We start from the raw sequence: 22,070 nt of genomic DNA, 5'->3' as shown, positions 1-22,070 counted from the left end.
AATGCAGGTTGGAAATGCCTCTCTTAACTCGCCGAGAAGCTCTCAAATCCCTCAGAGACCAATAGCTGGAGTGACGGATCGGAGGGAGCGTCAGCGTGGCATTTAAGGCTGCTAACGAGATAAAGTGGCCGAGCTTGGCACCTCTCACCCATTTGCTACTCCTCCGCCCCGCTCGCTGTCATCTGTGCAGCTCAAGAGCTTTAGAGGAGAGGCCCCTGAAACGGGGGCCACGAGCCAGCTTGGCTTTATCCCTCCCTTGCCCCCTCTTCCCCAGTTTCCCCTCCCCTCCTTCTTCCTGCCTCAATTCCTCCCACCATCGGCACATAATTAACAGCGCTGGGCTGGATGCCCAAGTGGCTAAGGGCTATGAGTCACTCCCCAGGCCTGGAAGAATGAGGGATAAATCACCTGGGGGAGGAGGGCTGGAACTTCTCTCTCCCCTCACACCTGAGTTCATTTGGGGGGACCCTATTACCAGGCCTTCCAATTACCCTGTCCCACCAGCCTGAATTTATTTGTACCGCTCCCCCACCACCATAAAATTATAACTTTGCGTAATAATTTTTTGCTCGATGCAGTCCAACCCAAGGTTAATAGCTGCCTAGCTGACTTTGAAAAGGCTGAAGGATGCTGCTGCTCTGACGCTCCTCTCTTCCTCCTCCTCGTGCTCCCCCTATTCATCCTCTTGTTCAGCCTGTAAAAGTAGTACAGGCAAGGGGAGTGGAAGTGCCTAGCAGGAGTTATTGTCCAGTGCGACCCCATTAACGGTCCCCCAAGGTGCTGTAAGTGTCTCTCTTATGGGAGAAACTGCCATATATTGTCTGATCAAACCTTGAGACCCTTACGGTTTTACGGCACTGTGGGCCCTGAACTGCATTCAATCGAGGGCCCTCATAGAATAGATTTCCATCTAATGAAAAGAGCTCAGTTAAGGATAAGTTTCTATCAACTTGTTATGGATAAAAGTTTAGCCTGTTTGTTCAACTTCACTGCTGTGAAGTCCGTCCAGCTGTTGATGGGGTTTTAAAGTGCAGCCGTGGCCTGCCCTCCACCCAGCTGCTCCGGAACAGCAGGGAAGTAGAGGAATACTTCCATACACACCTCCGTTACAGCAAGGGAACCACTGTCATTACATGTATTTTATTAGTAAAGGGAAGAACTAGCAGAGAGAGCAGGAGAGAGGGAACTCATTGGTAACGAGGCTTTGTACTAAAGATTAAAGCAGAAGTAAGTGATCCGGTGGTTTTGGCTAACTTCTCCAGCAGATGGAGTTAGCAGTCCCCGCCCTCGTCCCTACGTCACCACATTCACGCGCATCCCTTGGCTGCACACACAGAGAGGACCGCCCCTTTATGCCGTTCTCTCTCCTCATTGGATAAAGGTTGTAGGATACAAGGAAAGTTTTCTCCTCGGCTTACAGCAGAGCAGAGTGACTGACAGACCCGTGTTTCAGACCAAACACTCTATAGAAGTGATTGCTGTCGGAAGATACAGTGGGTACTAGTTTCATTTGGACGTTTCCCTCACGGAAAGCGTGATTCACGCGTTGCGTGAAATTGTAGGTCACACTGTAGCCACTAGGTGGAAGCATCGTACTGAGATGCAGCTCAAAAGATTTTGGGGTAATTCCACGTTTGACCACAACGTAGCTGCAATGGAGAGTGGCGCTGTTCATAGGCCATAGGTACTTAATTTGCAGCTGTGGTCGAGAGAGCTAGAGAGTGGATGGAGAGAGGGACCGCTACGCCGGTCAATCAGATCAATGTTGTTTTTTTATTGTTTCACAGTGGTTACGTTCAACAGGATCAGTGGTTCTCAGCCTTTTGGGGGTCCCCTGCATATTTTGGATCTCTCCTGTAGCCTGTTCGGGCTCCAAGTTTGAGTAGTTTGAGTTCTGCAAGTTCTGGTGAATGTAACAATCCACTCATAGACCACGACCGCTACGTCTGTGCCAGCAGCCTGGACCCGATGCTGCTGGACTCACGAGCGGAGCAATAATGCACATCTGTCAGCAGCTGCTCTTGAAGGGACAGATTAGATGCTGATTTTGTTAACAGTGACTTTGTTGCATCCAAACATTTAGCATATCTGTCGGGTGCTGTCTCTTATCCGGTACAAAGTGGGAGATGACAGAACTACTTTAATCGAGGGAAAGCTACATTGTTGCGAGTGACTCCGGCCGGCGTGTGCACATGCACTAAGCCTGGGAATATTCTCGTTTGTCCCGGACTCCCGGTCATAGTTATCTTAAGGAAATTTAAATCGAATGCAACTGGACTTGGTTATTCGTCTAGGAAGACGTTTCACCTCTTACAAGTTACAGTTGCATTCGATTTAAATGTCCTTGAGATAAGTGCACACTGTTTCTGCTGTCAATTCGGTCATAGTTCATTTGTAACGTGTTTTCTTCATTCTTCATTAGGCTAATGTTAACACTAGAGCCACCCAGATGGTCTCACACAGACGTTTGTGTTTTTCTTACGTAAATGACTTTGTTTACATTAAAACTACAGGTCTCTCAGTCCGTGACTTTTCCATGTGTGATGGTTTCTGAAGCTTACAACTTACACAAATGAAACATTCGATTTCTGGGCATTTATACCTCGAGCCGACAATAGCTTATTTTTTTCTTCAATTATTGTTTTTATCTACAGTAGCCTATATTTATCATAATATGCCCAATTCGGGAGGGAGAGAGGGGGGAGAGAGTGCCGCGTTCACGTTACATAATGTAACAGTTTCCAGAGAAATACAAAACAGGATATTATTCATGTTACCCTCTGTTTAGGTAGATAAAGGTCTCAGTCACATTTGAATACAAATAATGCAATTAGGCTATATCATAGGATCTTTTTTTTTTAAAGATAGGCCTATTTTATTTTTAGTTCCATAATTCAGAGATGATTTTCATTTAACGAAATGAAACGAAACAATGAAGCGAAGCAGTTTTGTCCCCCGGCTTATGAAAAGTGTGAGGAGAGGTAGCTATCTGTAAGAACCGGTTTTTCTAAGCTGACTGAACAGCTGTGTGAAGTTCTGTGGGGGGCAGGGCTGTGAACTACTTGAGTGAAGTATCCACAAGCACACCTATAAATGAAGGTGCTAATGTGTCGCTGATGTTTCTAAGCTGGTCCTATAGACCGCTGCATATAAACCACACTAGTGATATTCACCCAGCCTCGCTTTCAATAAAACACACACTAGCATTCTATAGCCTAATTGCAATCAGTGAAATATATGAAATCAATATAAAACACAATTTAATATGAGAGTTGCTGTTGCTCTAGTTTAATAGCGCTGCAGTTGCATTTACCGTGCACCCCTGTCTGTATGTGAACCTGTGTCTGTCTATGTGCAGGCAGAGATCAGAGATGGTGTTTTTTTTAATAATCATGTTAGCCTTTCACCAGCTCTCATCTCCGCCAGTCAGCCTCTCAACCTGCCGCCTCTCTCGCGTGCGGGCGCACCGCACGTAAACACACGTGAGACGTGGACACATTTATTAATTTATTTATTTATTTTTTCTGTGGGAAACACTGATCAAGCTGTGCGTACGCACAACTCTCCGCAATATTCCATTGATAAATCACACCGGACCCAAGAATGGTGCGGACATGAACACACCTCATATTCCACCCCCAGAATGCCTCAGCAGCACAACCATATATGGTCAGCACCACTGTTCCCTCTAAGGTGTTTTACTGTGCAATTGCACACTGCTCCCCACCTCTTTGCCCAGAAGACAAAAAAAGTTGCACACTCAAATATCCACAACTAGTTTACTAGTTTACTACTAGTTTATTTCTCCCTAATGTGCGCTTCGAATTGTGAAATTTATGACCTTAACCGTGGTCTGTAGTGCAACTACAATTTAAGTTTTTGCTTGAGAATTATTATTACTGTTCATATGCTTCTGTGCCAAGAGTTGATGACACCAACTTGATGTTAGTTTTTTTTTTCATATTGTTCAAATGGCAATAAATGCTAAATCTATTTGCCAAAACAATATTGTATTTTGTTATCATTAACTGTAACTGACCTAGATATGGAGTAGCCTAGGTAATGTTGTCAAAATAATCTGTTATTAATCATAATAGTAATAGCCAATTGTATTGATATTTGGAGTATGAGAGGTGAGGCCATAGCACCAGCATGTGGACATACTGTGTACGCTTGAGCTTTTGCTCACAGTCGCTCAAGCATATCATCAGGGGAGTTGAATTTCTGCTCAGGAGTTTTGAAAATTAGAGTGAACATTGGTCAGCACGTGCATAATTAAGTAGCCATGTGCGCTCTGTGGAGCCGCAACAAAGACAACACCCGGAACGATGCTTAGGCGGACCTGCCCTCGCTTTTGAGGTCGGTTGTGAGAAAAATGCCAACTGTGCAGACAACTGTGTTTTTTTTAAAGCACCCCTGCATTACACAAACACACACATACGGTATATATAGCCGCACATATAGGCTATATCAGTGATCATAATAATGATGATAAGAGAAAATGCATTGTTCACTAAAACTGCACGTTGGCATCCCAGACTGAAATAAAATATTTGCTTACAGTGAGAGCTGCTCTACTAAGTGAACTATACCTTTCTTGCGTTACTAATGTTATTGTGTCTCGAGTGTTTCAGAGTCGGCCGGCTGTAAACCAGCTGACCCCGACTGACTTTTGTTTTTTTGCGGTCACATCAGCACGGCTGCATCTTCGGTCGCGGCTGCTGTGGCCATTCATCCAAAACATGGATGAATGAAACCTATATCCACACATCTTGTAGCCTATTTCTATCGAGGGAATGTTATTTCAGGATATCCTGTTTTATCGCCCAGCCCGAAAGTGACATAGGCTATTGCCCGTTCATTCGTGAGAAATCATCCAGCTACACTCTCAGTCAAACAAGGTGGGGAATGAACACTACTGTACAGTAGTTGGCTCATTTTAAAAACACACCGGCAGCATCGCCCACTGAGTTAATTAACTGCTGTGTGGAAAACCACGCTGTGGTCCATAATCGCGGTGCAGATGGGTGTGTTTGGAGCTGACAAGAGGATCGATAAAAGAGAGTGAGACGTATAGCTGCCGTCGTTACATTTTTCTCATTGAAAAACTATACTGTATTATTATTATATTGCATTCCCCATTCGTGTTCACTGCTCCGTGCTGCTGTCTTATAGAGGCGATCTGCTGCTCACAGATGCCACCTGGCGGTTGTTTGGACACATTGCAGCTTCTGGTGAAAACACAATTACTCCTCCACAAAAAATCCGCGTAAGCCTCCCGTGACTCACGCGTGAATCTCGCGTGAAACCCTCCAAATGAAACTAGTACCCACTGCACAACTATTTAAGACTTAAATTAACACAAATATTCCACTTACTTATGCTTTAAGACCAACACTACATTTCAAAGGGATATTTCAACATTTTGGCAAATTCTCCTATTGCCATAATCCCTATAGTCATAGCAGTAGGTTCATTACCTTTAATTGTCGGTGCAAGCTGTCTTTAGAACGGCGGGGCAGAAATGTGAGCTGCATGGTATTTCCACATTTCCCCCATCAAACTAAATACACAATCCTGGGGCGGTGCATGGCGCAGTGGGTAAAGCGGCTGCCCCATGTAGAGGCTACAGTCCTCAGCGCAGGCGTCCCCGGTTTGAGTCCCGCGTCGGGCGGACCTTTCCTGCATGTCATTCCCCCTCTCTCTGCCTCCCCCTTTCCTGTCTATCTCACTGTGCACTATCAAATAAAGGCAAAAAAAAACAACTAAATACACAATCCAACAACACAAATGGACAAGTTGTGACCTGCACATTGCACGCTATGAAATAATGACGTATAATTATGTAACATGATGACACATGAAGCAAATACTTGGAACTACTTGCGCTTTTGAAATCACTCTGCCAAGCAGCCGTGTCTGGAATGTAGTTCCGGCTACACATTTACCTCGAAAACAACTTCCCAACTCCCCCATTATTATCTCATAGCGTGGTGAATGTGCAGGTCACAACTTGTCCATCAAAGTGTTTTGGAGTTGTTGGATTGTGAATTTGATGAGTTAGATGAGGGACAGGCGGAAATACTGCGAGCTGTGCAGAGCTCAAGTCTCTGCCCCCCCAGATCTAAAAACTACATGCACCGACAATTAAAGGTAATGAACCTACTGCTAAGACTATAGAGTTATAGGCAGTAGGCGAATTTTCCAAAATGTTTCAAAATAAAATCTGCCGTGTTCATGGCGGATCAGATTTCTCTGCACTACACCTTGAAAACATTGTAATGAGCAGAGGCCGGCCTGAAGTCAACAGGTCAGCTGTTTTCAGACGTCATTTCACCCCGTTGACACCATGGACGAGGAGATGCTGATTGTGGAGGTCCAAAATTACAAAATAGGTCAGCACTGACTTGTTTTCCTATTACTCATCTGGATGGACACAATAAAATGTTTTGTGGTTCTCTTTATAGAAACTACATCACGCTATATCGTGCAATTCTGTGTGAATTTGCAGACCTTGTGGGTCCTCCTCATGATTCCTGCTGGCTGGAGTTTTGGGTGCCTATTTGAAAACACTGGGCTGATGTTTAGAGATTTTCCCACTCTGGGACCTGTTTCCAAAAAATACAAAATAATTCAGATTCATACTCGGTTTTGACTTAGTCTTCATCTAGTGCACAACCATTCCACACATATGCTATCTTTTCCAGGAATTCCATGTTTTCTGTATTGTTGCAACCTGATGACACAAGTACTACTGTAACTGATAGCTAAGCCTCAGACTGCACAGATCAGTACTATACTATCTGTGAAGTTGGGATATTCTATCTTCACTACAGCTCAATCATCACCTGCAGTTCAAAGGTTTGTTTCAAACAAACGTCCACAATCAGAGGCATCTCAGACAAAACGTTTTGTCTGTCTTGGATAATGCAGCTCATTCCCAGTCCTCTTTTATCAGGGCCATTTGTTTTAAAAGATAGAGTGAGCTTTTATTGATTTCAGTTTTGGTGCACCTTTCCTTCTGACTCTAGCAACATGTCATATGCATAACTTCTATGGATCCAATGTGACTTCTAAAGTGTCTTAATCGTTGCTTTAAAGGGAAAATCAAGATGAAGAGTCTTCAGTCGTATGGAGTTGATGGGGGGAAGAACCAAAGCAAAGTCTGCCTTGAAATTACATATACTGTCATATTAAAAGAGAAGCCTTCTTTTTTTTTTAGGGGGGGATCAGAAAGATGAGTAGAGCTTTGAACTACAGTTGGTGTGTGGAAGGAGGTGCATGCAGTGTTTTTTAACTCCAGCTTTGTCCTCAACACATCTCTCCCCTCTCCTCTGTCTCTGCTTCCAGATCCACATCATTGACTTTGATGATGAGAATAACATCATTAATAAAAACGTCCTTCTGCACCAAGCTGGGGAGATATGGCACATTGGCGCCAGTCCTGCAGATAAGGCTGTGCTTACCACCTGCTATAACAAAAGTGAGTCCTACTGTTTCCTTCTGTCTCTGGCTCCAGTCTCTGCTCCTTTATGCAACATGTCTCTCTCTCTCTTTTTTTCTCCTTCTGTGTCTCTTTCTCTGTCTCATTTTTTTGTAGACTTTATCTTCCTCCTCCGATGTATTTCTTCCATCTAATGACCTCATACGGAACTAGAATTTAGTGGAGACTTCTGACATGTAATGGGTCCTTAACAGATGACCTGTCTTCACAGGTCTTACAGCAGCAGCTGTGTTCAGATTCTGATAGAATCAATACTAATGTGTGGACATGATGACCCACATTATGAGATAATAAAAGCCACTGCTGTCAGGACAAAAAAACCTTGAGGGTTCCGTACAGTTCTTCTTCAGATTTCTTTTCTTTTTTTTTTTTCAAATTGAAAACTGATCTTCCAATCAGAATTGAAAGTTGAAACAGAACAACACAGCCATAAGTTTGACAAAAAATACTACTTTAACTCTAACAAGTAAAAGGGTGACATGGATGTATTTATGCTCAGTTTTAATATGTGTGATAGCAAAATTATAAATTGTGAACGAAATGCATTCATAGATTTTTTTTAAATGTATTTATTTGATTAGGACATTGCATATTAATCAACATGTCAGCCAGAGCATTAATGTACATATGCCGGAGTTAGCATAGTTGCTAATTCACATCCGTTGTCCTAATTTAAAAATTGAGCCTGATGGAAGCTTTTTTCAAATCATTTCGTATCGTATATAACCCATTTTTTCACATGAACATGCAATATGAAGGGAATAATGGCATAACTGCACAACATGTCAAGGTCTGGTGTATGACACTGTGTCTCATGCAGTCAGTTCAGTTCAGTATTTGTGAGACACAAATCTCTCAGATTTGTGTTAAAAAACCAGCTGGGCCTCCCAGTCCAGTCACAAGCTGTTAAAGAAGTTGATATGAAGGACGTGCAGAATTCTGGGCCCAGAAATGTTGCTCTTCTTACTCAAACATCAAACTATCAAAAGGACAGGAGATGGAGACAAAAGGTCCGTCGGCACAAACACACAAGCTTTAAGCGTGTCACAGACATGTAACTCAAATGTTTTACTCCAAAGGATAAACTGAAGGAACACAAAGCAACAACACAACCGAAACTTTAGTTTTATAACAATGAGGTTTTACCTCTGTGTTGGTGTTTAATTGTGATAGAGGAGTAGTCTAAGGAGAAAAGTCACGACTGTCCTTCATTTGTGTAGTCTCTAGTCTGTGTAATATAATCCAACAGATGTGTTTGTGATTGTGTTAAATGTTTCAGTTCTACTCTATAGTAGGACCAAAGGGTAAAATGTGACACAATAACAGACATTAAAACTCTTTGTTCTTATTGTTACTGATTCAGAACAGGGTTTCATTTCCCAAGCAAAGTTACAAACACAACAAAGTCTGAGGACGGAGCTGATGACACCAACAGGACAGTGTTTGGAAATGAAACAATGTGGTCAGACATCTTGGTATTTTCCAAACAGCTATAGACTAAGACTAAAAAATAAAAAAACACACACACACTAAACACTGTTTTCACTTCCAAAAGCCAGCACGGAGCTGCTTCTGTCATTACAATTAACTCTGAATGCAGGTCAGATGGATGGTGAAGGAGCAGTGTAGTCTTGTTCACTGCAGCTATAAACAAATGAAAGAAGACAGCTAAATTGTATTTGGTGATAAATGAACAATCATATTTTTAAAGGGATAGTTCACCCAAAATTCAAATTTCACTCATTATCTACTCACCCTCATGTCAACTAAGAGCTGTGAGAATTTTCAGAGTCCTCCGTTCCTTCTCTGAGTTACGGGGGGGTCCGCGCAGCAGTATTTGTCCATATAATGGTTGTCAATGGATACCAACTTTCTTCGTCCAAAAAGACACACCAAAAAACATCCAAATATCTCCATATTGCTCGTGTGTAATGTCCCTCTTGTATTGAAGCCCCAACATGAGAAATTGTTCCAAAAAAAATTAAATAAGTCTATATTTTAAGCTTGTTTGTAGCGGAAGCTCCCAGTGTCTCAGTTCACTGCTCTCCCTGAGATTTGCACTGACCGGTGGAACAATTTCTCATGTCGGGGCTTCAATACCAGAGGGACATTACAGAGGAGCACTATGGAGGTATTTGGATGTTTTTTGGTGTGTCTTTTTGGACGAAGAAAGTTGGTATCCATTGACAACCATTATATGGACAAATACTGCTGCACGGACCCCCCCGTAACTCAGAGAAGGCACGGAGGACTCTGAAAATTCTCACAGCTCTTAGTCGACATGAGGCGGGTGAGTAGATAATGAGTGAAATTTGAATTTTGGGTGAACTATCCCTTTAAAGTCTACCGACAGCTAAACACAGTTTGGTAATTTAGTAATTCTTCAGCTATATTTGATTTGAATATATATTTCTGAATCCCGCATCAGCATTTCAACATGCTCAGTTGACCACAGGTGTCAGTATCATACAGCCCTGGGTGGGAAATGTGTTGCAGAGACCGTGCTGACTTCTATCACACATTCTGTTGTTTGTTTTTATGGATCCCAACTTTTGCAGATGGGCAGTGTGAACGTGCAGCTGACAGATGTGCAGATGCAAATACTGTACGTCGACATGGAGCAGAGCCTCAGTCTCAGAATTCTTTGCAGAGTTGTGATATGAATAACTATCAATTAGTGTTAATGAGTGTCCTCACATGTATACAGGAAGATGTAGGCCTACTGTATGTGCCTGAGGCGGCATCATGCAGGAACAGCCACCCCCCTCCCACCACCACCACCACCACCACCGCCACCGCCACCATCGCCCTCTTCCTTCTCTTCTCTCTTTCCTCCAACTGTCTCTCACTCTCTGTCAGGAGACTTGTGCACGCTTGAGTTGACAGGATGACAGCCACTGTAGCCCAGGCTGAGTCTTAGACAGCCCACCATGCGCTGCTGCACACAGCACAGCACAGCACAGCACACACTCACACAGATAGATAGTACACAGCACATACAAATACGCACACACACACACAAGGGCATTCCTATAACGTTTCCATACCACCCCCCACTGGGGCTCCACGTATGGTTAAGAAAAGGCTTTTGTTCAAGATGATTGCTTTCCCACTTAGTCCAAGTGCAAGGTTGTCTAAAACCACTCAAGAGCCTGTGGACTCGCACCAAGTTGCTTTTTAATTTGACAAATAGGCCTAACGCCAGTGTTTCATAGCCCAACGCCTGCCCACATGCTGTCAATAGCTACACCAAAAAGAAATGAAGCTCTTTGCTCCCTGTTTTCTATCTCTCTTTGCTTTCTCTCTCTCTGTTAGGTTATGCCCCCGAGCCTCAAACTTTTATTCCAATTACTGAATCAGTTCTGCATTTACCCTACTGGTTCCAATTAGCAGCTCTGGCTCTAGTGAGGATGTGCCAAAATAACTAATTTGTGATGTGGGCTTGAAGGAGTGTATACATGTCACTGTGTTAGCGCCTCTTCACCCTCCCCACGCCCAGCCTGGAACACACATTCGCACGTGCACATGCACTCTAACAATGTGTGTGTGTGTGTGTGTGTGTGTGTGTGTGTGTGTGTGTGTGTGTGTGTTTCCCCCTCCAGCCAGTGACAGCAGGGTGGTTTCTTGTGCAGCAGTATGGCGGATGCCCTCTGACTGGGAAACAGGAAGCCATGAGTCACCTGACGACACTGCCCACAACCCCCAAACCCTGGAGCTCCTCTGCCACCTGGACAACAGTGCCCATGGCAACGCTGCCTGGTAGGTGTTGCTGAAGAAGCATTTGAGCTAACAGCTCAAAGTGTTACAGTACAAGTGATGCATGTCCAGTGTGATCCACAATATGGTGCAGTTCTGAGTTTGACTGTACTGTCGATATCCTTCCACTCTAGGCAACGTCAAAATGACAATAAACAGCTGTACAGTACATTGATGTCAATCTAGCATCAAGATATTTTATTAAACACAAAATAAGTTTTAAGTTGAAATAGGAAAAGGAACAAAGGAGAAGAAAAATTATGACACAATTTTGACATAGGTGTGATCTTAAAGGAATAGTTCACCAAAAAATGAAATGTAGTCATCATTGACTCACCCTCATGCTGATGAATACTCCGGAGTAGTTTTTTATTCCTCAAAGTGCATCTGGAGATGCGTGCATCACGTGAACATGAGAGCGTGCCCCAGGCAAATCCAATACAGGACTGTTTAGGCTGTAAATGTTCTAAATGACGTCGTTTCGAGTAAACTCTGGACTACATCCCTTCAGGACACTTGGATTGCATCGGATGAGCAGTATGGAGGAATATTACAAGGTTTTTGTGTAGTTTTATTACTATTGACTCTCATATAAGGATAATAATATTTATAATATAATAATAATAATTGACACTTCCTAACCTTTTGATAATGACAATTGATGGATAATTTATGTTGCACCATTTCCAGGTGTTAGTTCTAAAGCAGTAGTTGCCAATGGCTGCACAGTGCAACTTCTTGTGTAGACTACTGCTTAAAAAGTGCATCGATTTCCAGGAAAACGGCATTTTATGTATGTATGAATGAAATAACAAAGTTTACTAATGCAATGGATCACTAAATTAAATGTACTAATACCCTCTTTTGGGCATTGGGAAACTCTATTCAATATTCCTTCTGGTCTCTACCTTATTATGTATAATACATATTTTTGATTTAAGATTTGGATTTGGCTATTGGTATATCAAGATATACCAGTTTAGCTATATGATATTGGCTGACAGTGAATATTTGGACATATGTTCACATTAGAAATAATTGTAAAAGTTTGACAAAACAATTCAAAATTAGAACACCACTTAACACTTTTTCATTTCATTTCATTTCATTTCATTTCTTTATTTACTGAGTTGGGACAGTGCACATTCATCAACATTGAAAATGCGCCGGACTTGGCATAACAGCTAAATTTCAGCTGTAGTGGCAGGTTCCTAGACAACATAAACACATGAGACTTTAAAACATTGCGACAACAAATCATACAATGGACAATTACAAAACAGAACACAGACAATATCAAGGCAAAACAGACGCAGACAGACAATTTTAACCCACAGTCACAGAACAATATACCAAAAGCCCTGGGAACAGGCATCAGATTAAAAGCAGTATTTATATGGGTACATGTCTGATTTGTTTTTAACCAATGTTTGAGATTTCTTTTAAAGAGTGAGTAATTGTAACTTATTCCAGGACTGTGTTCCTCTTACAGAAACAACCATTTGACAAAATGTTGTTCTACGCCTCGGTACATTGCAATCACCTCTTGTTAAGGCTCTGGTTCTTCGTCCTTCATTATTTTTTTTCTGAATGAATTCATTCAATGGTGAGGGGGCAAGTGCATTTAAAACTTTGAAAATGAGTCTGATAACTGTCCAGGTCAAGAATGTTAAACTTTTTTAAAACATTACAGTAATGAAAATGAAGAGGTTTCCTGTCCAAAATTTTAACTGCCTTTTTGAAGAGAGACTTGATGGGTTTTAATACTTTCTGTTGTGTGCGTCCACGTTGTAAAACAATAATTTATGTGTGAGAATATCATGGCATGCATATAAACTTTAGCCGTCTTGGAGGTAAGAAATGTTCTGGTTCTTTCTATGGTGTCACAGTCTTCATTACTGGAACAAGCTTCTTAAGCTCAAAGGTAAAGAAAGCTTGCTGGTTGACTTTGAGTTATGGCACGTTCCATTTACGTTGGAAGTCAGAAGTTGGAGCTTTGAATGACGTCGCTGCGTTGAGAACTTTCCTGTTCAAAAACCCAACACAAAAATGGATGATCAGTATGATGAAAACGAAAATTCAACAATAAACAGTTACAGTTCAATGCTAACAATTGATAACCTCTTTTAAACGCCTTACAAACTCACAACAAAAGCTGTTAGCCACTGCTAGTCATTGCTAGCCATTCTGTTTTGATAAAAAACACTCTGTTTTACACACTGTGGGAGAATGTCCAGGGAGAAGAAGCAAGCACCTACTGTGCACATGACAATTATGACAGAATAAAAAAATAAAATTGCAACATAACTATTCCCGTTGACGTGAGTAGCAGCCATCTTAAATTTTCATGTTGGGGCTGGTGGGATTTGTCCGACTTTCTGTTGGCGATCCCACTTCAGGAGCAATCCAGATTGAAATTCCAACTCAGAGCTTGGAATTTCCAAATTCCGAGTACAACTGGAACTTGGATTAGTGTTACATTAGCTAACATCATTGTATAATGCTAACATTACCTCTTTCTCTATCTCTTTGATTCTGTTCTTCATATGAATGTTTTTATGTCTTGGGCTAAGACTATTGTCTGGACCACACCTCAGATTGCAGTCATGATTCCTCGGTGTTCCAGTTAGTGCTCCATTGCCGGGCTACAACACAGCACCTATATGAGAATGAAAACCAATGGTCATTCTCCTCTGTAGTCCACTGTTCATCATGATTGCTATCATCTAAAGGTGCCAGTCAGTTAGCAGGATGCTGCTGCAGCTGCTGTCTGCCGGGCACAGATAAAGATGGAGAGAGGGAGAGGGCCTGGATTTGTGCAACTTGGTGTGTGTTTTGTGCTGGAGTGTGAAAACTTGAGGGCGTTGGATGTGCAGAGGTGCACCCATGTATGTGTACTATATGTGTGTGTGTGTGTCAGAGGGTAGGTCAGGCAAGGCTGCTGGGTAAAGATTGATGGCTCTGTGCTCCACCATCTTAACACCCTGAGAGCTGTAACCCTCACAAGGGCATCACACTGTGTGCGTGCGTGCGTGCGTGCGTGCGTGCGTGCGTGCGTGCGTGCGTGTGTCTGTCTGTGCATGTTAGTGTGTGTGTGTGTGTGTGTGTGTGTGTGTGTGTGTGTGTGTGTGTGTGTGTGTGTGTGTGTGTGTGTGTGTGTGTGTGTGTGTGTGTGTGTGTGTGTGTGTGTGTGTGTGTGTGTGTGTGTGTGTGTGTGTGCTGGTGGGAGTGCTGTGGGCGCTGTGAAGCCTGTAGCCTATGCTGTGCACTATTGGCTTCCTTAGATGGATGGCTTTGGTCTGCTGCCCACCTCCTCCATCTCTCCATGACACACACACACACACACACACACACACACACACACACACACACACACACACACACACACACACACACACACTTATCTCCACTCATACACTGGTGCAAGCTGCCAGTATTATCAGAATGAGTGGAGATAAGTGTGTGTGTGCGCGCACGCACGTGTGTGTAAGCAGACAAAGAGTAAAGCGATTGGAGCTTGTATTCTTATGAGGCTTTTGTCTATTTTGTGTGTGTGTCTACCTGCCTGTGTGTGTGTGTGTGTGTGTCTACCTGCCTGTGTGTGTGTGTGTGTGTGTGTGTGTGCTGTAGTCTGTCTGCCTGTGTGTATCCTGCATCCTTCATGGCTGTGTTTTCCAGTTGCTGGTGTCCCTCCACTCCCACTAACAATAACACTTTCTCCTTCCTCCAAATCCCCTCATTGTTTGGGTGGGCAAACATTTGAGCCTCTGCCCTGTTGTGAATGGAAATATCGTCAGAATCCACCCAACATAACGGGGCTAAACAGAGCTAGGGAAAAATGTTTTTTTTTTTTTTTGGGGCATTTGGCTGTTTTTTCTTTCTACTTATTCTTCTTGCACTTGGTTTCGATTGGAAGCCATGCCAGTTGAGCAAATCGATTCCTGTGGAGCCATTTTAGCCAATCAGGGCCCTAGGAGGGAATGGTAAAGCACAAAAGGCAACAAGGTTGATTTTCTAAAGTGGGGTGTGACAGGAGGGGGTGGGAGTATTTGTGGGTGTGATTATGTGTGTTTGTGCACACACACATGAATGCAGTCGTGCATTATGTGGCTTTCAGTCGCCCCGGTCTTTCAGTCTTTCATCTGGCTGCATGCAGTATCTGTATCCTTGCATCCTGCGCTGTGATACCATCTCTGCTGTGTCTCTACTTGTGCCATGCGATAGTGTGAGGGCCAATTTCTGGTGATCACTACTGCTCTGTATGGACATGACACGAGGACATGCAAATATTAGCTGTGTGTGTGTGTGTGTGTGTTTAAGTTGAAATTTGAAAGCATTTAAAGGGACAATGAGGAGTTTTGGAAAGCGAAGTGTTCTCCTACTACATTTACCATGAGCCTCCACACGCACGGTGAAATTCTTGGACCGGCGCAAGACAGACTTGCCAAGAATGTTTTCATTCATCAAGAATTAAAGTCAGAGGTTCGAAGACGATCAGATGCCGTCATAGTTCCGACCATAAACGGCGATATGGCGGCGTTATTCCCATGACTCACCGATTTATCGAAAATGGAGCCATTAACAAGTGTGGGTAATGTAGATTCATCCACATTAATGTGATACTTTTTTATAACCAGATATAAACTCCTCGTTGTCCCTTTAAATCCCAATGTCGTGCTGACTCCACTTGTTAAAACAGAACCCCTTTGAATCTCCTATGCAATCTAATTAGGTTTAACTTTTAATATTTTTTATTCAAGTTAACTAAATAAAAGATCAATGTGTTATTTTTGAATTTTTCATATGGATTATGGGATTCATTGTTGTTGCAATAGTAGATAAATAATAAAGATAAATGATTAAAACCACATTTAATAATCAGAATAGAACTTGTGAAGAGGTTGGCTAAAAAAAAACTACCATGGCAGCCTGATTCCTGTTGCCAAGCTGCAACCAGAAACCAGGATGAGTAGTGACAGCTGTGAAATATTTATTCTATATGTATTCTATAATATGTCCTTGACCATTTGAGATAAATGCTGCAGCCCTTATACTTTGCACATGACTTGTTAATGAGCTGTGGCTCCAAATAGGTCTACATTCAAAATTAGTAAATTGATAAGATTAAATTATTGACAAGACTCAAAGGATCCTCTGAAAATTATGTGACACAATCAGCTTTTTGTTTTTTCTCTGGATAAGTCACCTGTTGTTTGGTGTTCAGTCTGCAGAATCAGTCTACCTACAGTAATAGACATAGACTGATGGGATGTTTCCAGTAAAAACAGCAGGTTTAAAGGAGCATATTATCTAGTCTGGAGCCAAAAGTTTATTTTTTGCCATCATGGAAAATTGTAAAGTGTTAATTAACGACAGCTGATGATATTAAGCACTGCCAGGAATAAGGAATAAAGATAGGGCTCAATAGCATTTTAAATCTGAATCCAGCCCATAATCTTTTTTATTGAACTTGAAACCTTTGGAATCCCCACCCATATCTTCAAGTAGTTTGTTTGGTAAGGAACATTTGTTCAATTTATTCTATTAAACTCAGCCCAAAACGCATGAACTGGTGTGTGTTTAAAAAGCAAAAGAAAATAACTAGAGAGAGAAATTCAAAAAGGGATTTGGTGATGGCAGCTGACTGAAGTCAGGTATTTTACTCATGTGGAACCAGGTCTAAAATGAAACCAGTTGTGAAAGACTACTGTAGCCTATAGCTTTACTCCAGTAGTGTTGCTTAACAGAAATTGCACTGTAGTAAAAAGTAATAAAAATGTAAGTCAGATTACTTCTGTAAAATGCCAGTAAAACTACAAAATATGTTTATGTTTTTTTTTTGTTGCTTTTTTTTAAAGATGGTATTAAATAGCATCATGAGGGAACTGCCATTAGGTTCCAGTGATTCACTTCAGCCATGTGCTTATGATACACTGATACCTGCACTCATTCTAATTCAACACCTGCATTCAGTGTTCCAGATAATGTAATGCCTTTTTATTGAAAATTCTTTCTAGTGAAAAGTTGATTGAGTTTCATGATCATTTTGGAGGATGTCCTCTGTGTGTTTGTGCTGCTCCTCAGCTGTGCTGCTTTCCAAAGAGGTGTTTCCATTACTTATCCTTTCATTGACATAAATGGGACAAAATAACAGAGACACCCAGGAACCTCAGCCATAGATTTTATTTAGCACTATTAAATAACATAAATCAAGCAGATGAAGATTGCAAGTGACTTACAACATCAGTCATTTGTTGCACAGACTGATCTGAATCTCACTCTGAAGTCCTCAATGATCTGCTCCACATGTAACTTCTCTGCTCACTCGCTGTATAATAGAAGGTTTTCAAACACTGGGCTGAATAGGCCCTTTAACATTCAACCAGACCCAGCATGCACCTGATGGTCTCACAACAAGGCAGGTGTGTTTGATTTTGGACTCAACAGATCAGCTGCTTTTTACTGCTCCAGTTGCTGGTGTAGCTTTTTCATTTGTTTGTTCTCACGCTGTTAATCATAACATCTTTATGAGACCTTTGCTTTTGCACTGTAATGATGTGTTAAATGTATTGAATTAAAATGCTTAATACTATCCCACTAATATTAAAAGTACTCCACAAAGCTCACCACTTCGTTATAGTAATGGTAATTCTACCCCTGATACCCATCTCTAACTAGGAATGTGAATCCTCTAGAATGGAAGAGCTTAACAAAGCTAGGCATTTTTCTAACCATGAAGTGAATCCTTCCCCTTCACAACATTTTCTCACATCACTTGACATGGAGGTTAAGATAAGTCCTGGGAAACAGACTTCACCACAACACCAGAAGCAACATGGAACTTGGGATCTGAAGCAGTCCTTAAAGGGATATGCCAACATTTTTTTTTTTACATGTCTTGCCTCACTCGTGACCATGACCAGCAGATAGACACCATCCTTTCGACTGCGCGTGCAGTAACGAGGGAGAGCCCGTATCGGCCGTAATTAGCTTATCTCAAACGCTGGAAGTGTATAGGTAGTGTTAGCCTGCTTCCACCTAAAGTCATCAGAAACACTCTTCAGCAACTCTAAACGGAAACCAGCGGGCCGATCTTCGTCTCAGAGCTGACAAAACTCTCCGGTAAGGCATCTTGAGCGGTCAAATGCCGGTAACGGGACGAGATCGGTCAAAACGGAGGGTTCAAGCAAAGACGGTTTATTTTGGTTCAAGCTAGCTACATCGAGGGTAGGTTAGCTTCCTATTTCAAAGTAAAAGCACAAATTCTATCGTCATGGTTTTCTGTATGTAAAGGGCAAAGGGTGTTCTATTTTGTGAAAGTAACCGGAAGTGCGTTGGTCACAACCGCTAGCTTGAGTAGCGCCGAATTTGTCAGAACAAAATTGTAAAGCTGGTATTTAGACAAATTAACGACACACTGCTGATCTAAACGGCTACTTTCTCGCCTAAACATGTTTGAAATGTCGATAAAGTGATATTTCAAAGGAGGTTAAATCGAAAGCAACTGGACTTAGTTATTTGTCTAGGAAGACGTTTCACCTCTCATCCAAGAGGCTTCATCAGTTCATGTACGCAGCTGACCAGGCTGGGACTGGTCCAACTATCTGGTGTGGAGACTCACTATTTAACCTCTTGTGTGGGCGTTTCACAAGGGTGATGATGTCACTGGTTCCCTTTTGTGCTCCAAGTGCCAACGACAGTCGATAAAGTGATATATTTACAGAGTTTAGAGCTAAAATGAAATCAGCTTCTGACTGCTGATTTCGGCTCGGGTAGGAGGCAGGCTAACACTACCCATACACTTCCAGTGTTTGAGCTAAGCTAATTACGGGCGATACGGCTCTATCTCCCTTGTTACTGCACGCACAGTCGAAAGGATGGTGTCTATCTGCTGGTCATGGACTCTGGAGTGAGGCAAGACACGAAAAAAAATGTTGGCGTATCCCTTTAACTCAACAAGATAACTGCTTAGGTCAAACTTGCAAGTACAGTACTGCTACACCTAACATTAGTAACATGATGCGGTTGACAGCTAACACTACTGTACATAAATAAGACCCACAATACAATACATAACGATTGTCTTCTGTCACCACTGGAAACCTAATACCCTATGTCTGAACAGCTCTTGAAATTCAGTTGCTTTCACAAACTGCAACATACACACACACATACACAGACACACACTTTGTATCATTGTATCCATGTTAAAATCTCATCCATGAGGAAAGAGACACATACACATACTCTCTCTGTGCAGGTTGTCAGGCCTGTGTGTGTGTGTGTGTGTGTGTGTGTGTGTGTGTGTGTGTGTGTGTGTGTGTGTGTGTGTGTGTGTGTGTCCCAGTCTAGGATATGAGGGGCTGTAAAACCTCCATAGCTCTCCTCCAACGTATTTACATTCCATCCCAGCAGCAATGTGCCAGCTTGTTGCAGAGCTCAAGGTCAAATGCATAAAACTTATGTTTTTAATAAGAGAGGAAGGCAATGTATACCTTAGTGACTCTATTGCATTAATTAATCGATACTAGGAAAGCAGACGGTGTGTAAATCCCAAAGTGGCGAGTTGATGTAAATGGTCCTATGGTAAACTGATGTATGTGTCTGGGAATGTGTGTGTATGAGGGAAACAGAGGTGGTATATCTGGCATCCTGCTGCATCCATCTATACGGTCTAAGTGCTGCACTGAGATCCTCCACCAAGCTGTGTGTGTGTGTGTGTTTGGAGACACACATCTTTTCACACAAACACATTATTACTTTGCATTTGAGGACAAAACCGTGGTCCTCCTCAAGATAAACTTTAACGAATACCATTGGGTTTTGTTAACTTCATTCAAATACTCACATTCTATACATTATTCAAAAATTCTTGGTCACTGTCATCATTCCTCTATTCATACTGGCCATGAGGGGAAGCCTTTGTGGTGTGCTTTCACTTGGAAGAGATGAGGTGCAAATAGAGTCCTTGTTCTGTACAAAAATCCACTTGTTAACCAAAACTAATATTGTGGCTTTAGACTGAACTAGTCAAATCACCTTGGATCTCCTAGATTTGAAGCTTTTAAATTCCTGTGACTGTATTTCCTTGATGAGATGTGGAGTTGGGTTGTGTCCAGGGGCATAATACCCAGGACTCAATGATGAGTGAAACTTTCAGACAGCAAGAGCCACAGTTTTAACTAAGCTCTAATTGATAATCATTAAATATGTCTGAACACATCAAAGATGTCTCATCAAGTTAACTTGGGCTGAAAGAGAAAAAGATAATTACTGGATGACTATCAATTTCTTCTTTTTAAAAATGACATGACATTTAAATATATTCAGCTGTTGCTAAATGGTAACTATAAAACTTAGTGGATTTATATGGAAATATGCCAAATGTATGCAAGTCTTGTGCTTCATTTACATCATGATGGCAGTATTGGTCAGAAGACATTTTTTCCTTCATTCAACTTAAAGCCATTAATCCTAATGAATCTAATAATCGACCTTTGCATTAGCAGCTGTTTACTTACCAGGCTAGAGGAAATGCTGACAATCAAACATCATGATTTTACTCACTAGTAGCAGCAACACAAATGTTAACTCTTGTTTAGTGTTGGACATCGTTTGACTGCTATGTTCCTAAAGATTCTCGATTCTGACTCTTTTAAGAGGCGAGGCCAAAAAGTTTGGATGGTCTGAATGAGGGAGCTAACCTGAGTTATTTTTTTGATTAAATAGTACCTGTTTTAGCAAATACCTACCCTTGGCCTGTACCTGCATTACCATTTAGAATAATCAAGCCTTCCAGGTGTGTTAGAAACTACTTCTTGGTTTTTTGGGGGCTTCTTCTAGCTTTACCGGTGGTTGGCAGACTGCAAACCAAAGACAAAGCACAAATGAAAATTGTTTAGGAACTGTTTAGGGGAATTCAAATTAAAACTTCTGAAAGATTCTGATGGAATTGAAATGTTAGAACCAGTTCCATTCAATTCTTGATTCTGGATGCTCCAAACCTACTCTTGTTTCTCTTTCATTTCTCCTAATAAAGGTGTCATGGTAACAACAGAGACGTTCTGGACTTTAATAACAAGCTAGCCCTGGCCTTTATCAGCTTGGAGCATGATAATACAATGGAGATTCACTGTAGCTTCCAGTTTGATCTAAGGACACAGCTGCATGGACCTCGTATAATCCCTTGGATTGTAAATACGATGATATCCGAAGCTCATATCAAGTATGCAGGGTGGACAAACCCTTGCTGTGGGCCCTTTTGCTTTTTTGTAATTTTGAAAATGTAAGAAATGAAGAAAAAAAGATATTGTTTAAAATGTAAAAGAAATGTGTCATCTGTAACTTTATGCGTTTTGGAGATAATTTCATTCATTTCAACTGTTCACATTTACAGAAATGTTGACCAGGGGTAACCAAACGTTTGCATGCATGTGCATGGAAATAGCAGAAGTTGGCTAAGTCAGACATTTCAGAATAACAACTGTGCCGTAGCACTTGAACTATGAACAGGAGGATATTCACAGTAACTATTCAACATACATATTGTCAGGTGAGTAATAATCAGTAATCAGAGCAGTGTCCTCCTAACTGACAAAACCAGTCATGTGGAGTGTGTATCCCATGACTTCTTGTCCTTTAGGTGAATGTAAAAGATGTCCCTCAGCAGCCAAGAATTTACAGCCCTTATTAACACAGCTCCTCTTCCTCAGCCCCTCCCTCTCTCTCTATCCTTCTCCCCACTCCACCTCTTCTAATGGGACTCTGCATATACCAAGCTTGGATTCAGTCCACAGGCAAACTTAAAACG

At 41.8% G+C, this 22,070-nt stretch overlaps 1 protein-coding gene across 1 annotated transcript in view; it reads left to right on the top strand.

Moving 5' to 3' along the window:
• The window catches only part of eipr1 (EARP complex and GARP complex interacting protein 1), a 75,616-nt gene that overhangs the window by 5,061 nt on the left and 48,485 nt on the right, over positions 1 to 22,070 (top strand). Inside the window, exons 3-4 of the mRNA XM_083998305.1 lie at positions 7,351 to 7,483; positions 11,107 to 11,263. Of these exons, the coding sequence (XP_083854431.1) occupies positions 7,351 to 7,483; positions 11,107 to 11,263 (290 nt within the window). The remainder of the gene's footprint in view (positions 1 to 7,350; positions 7,484 to 11,106; positions 11,264 to 22,070) is intronic.

The sequence above is a fragment of the Trachurus trachurus genome (genome assembly GCF_905171665.1).
Source record: "Trachurus trachurus genome assembly, chromosome: 22".
Lineage (NCBI taxonomy): Eukaryota > Metazoa > Chordata > Actinopteri > Carangiformes > Carangidae > Trachurus > Trachurus trachurus.
The sequence above is the reverse complement of the archived record's forward strand: the minus strand, read 5'-3'. Positions and strand labels throughout refer to the sequence as shown.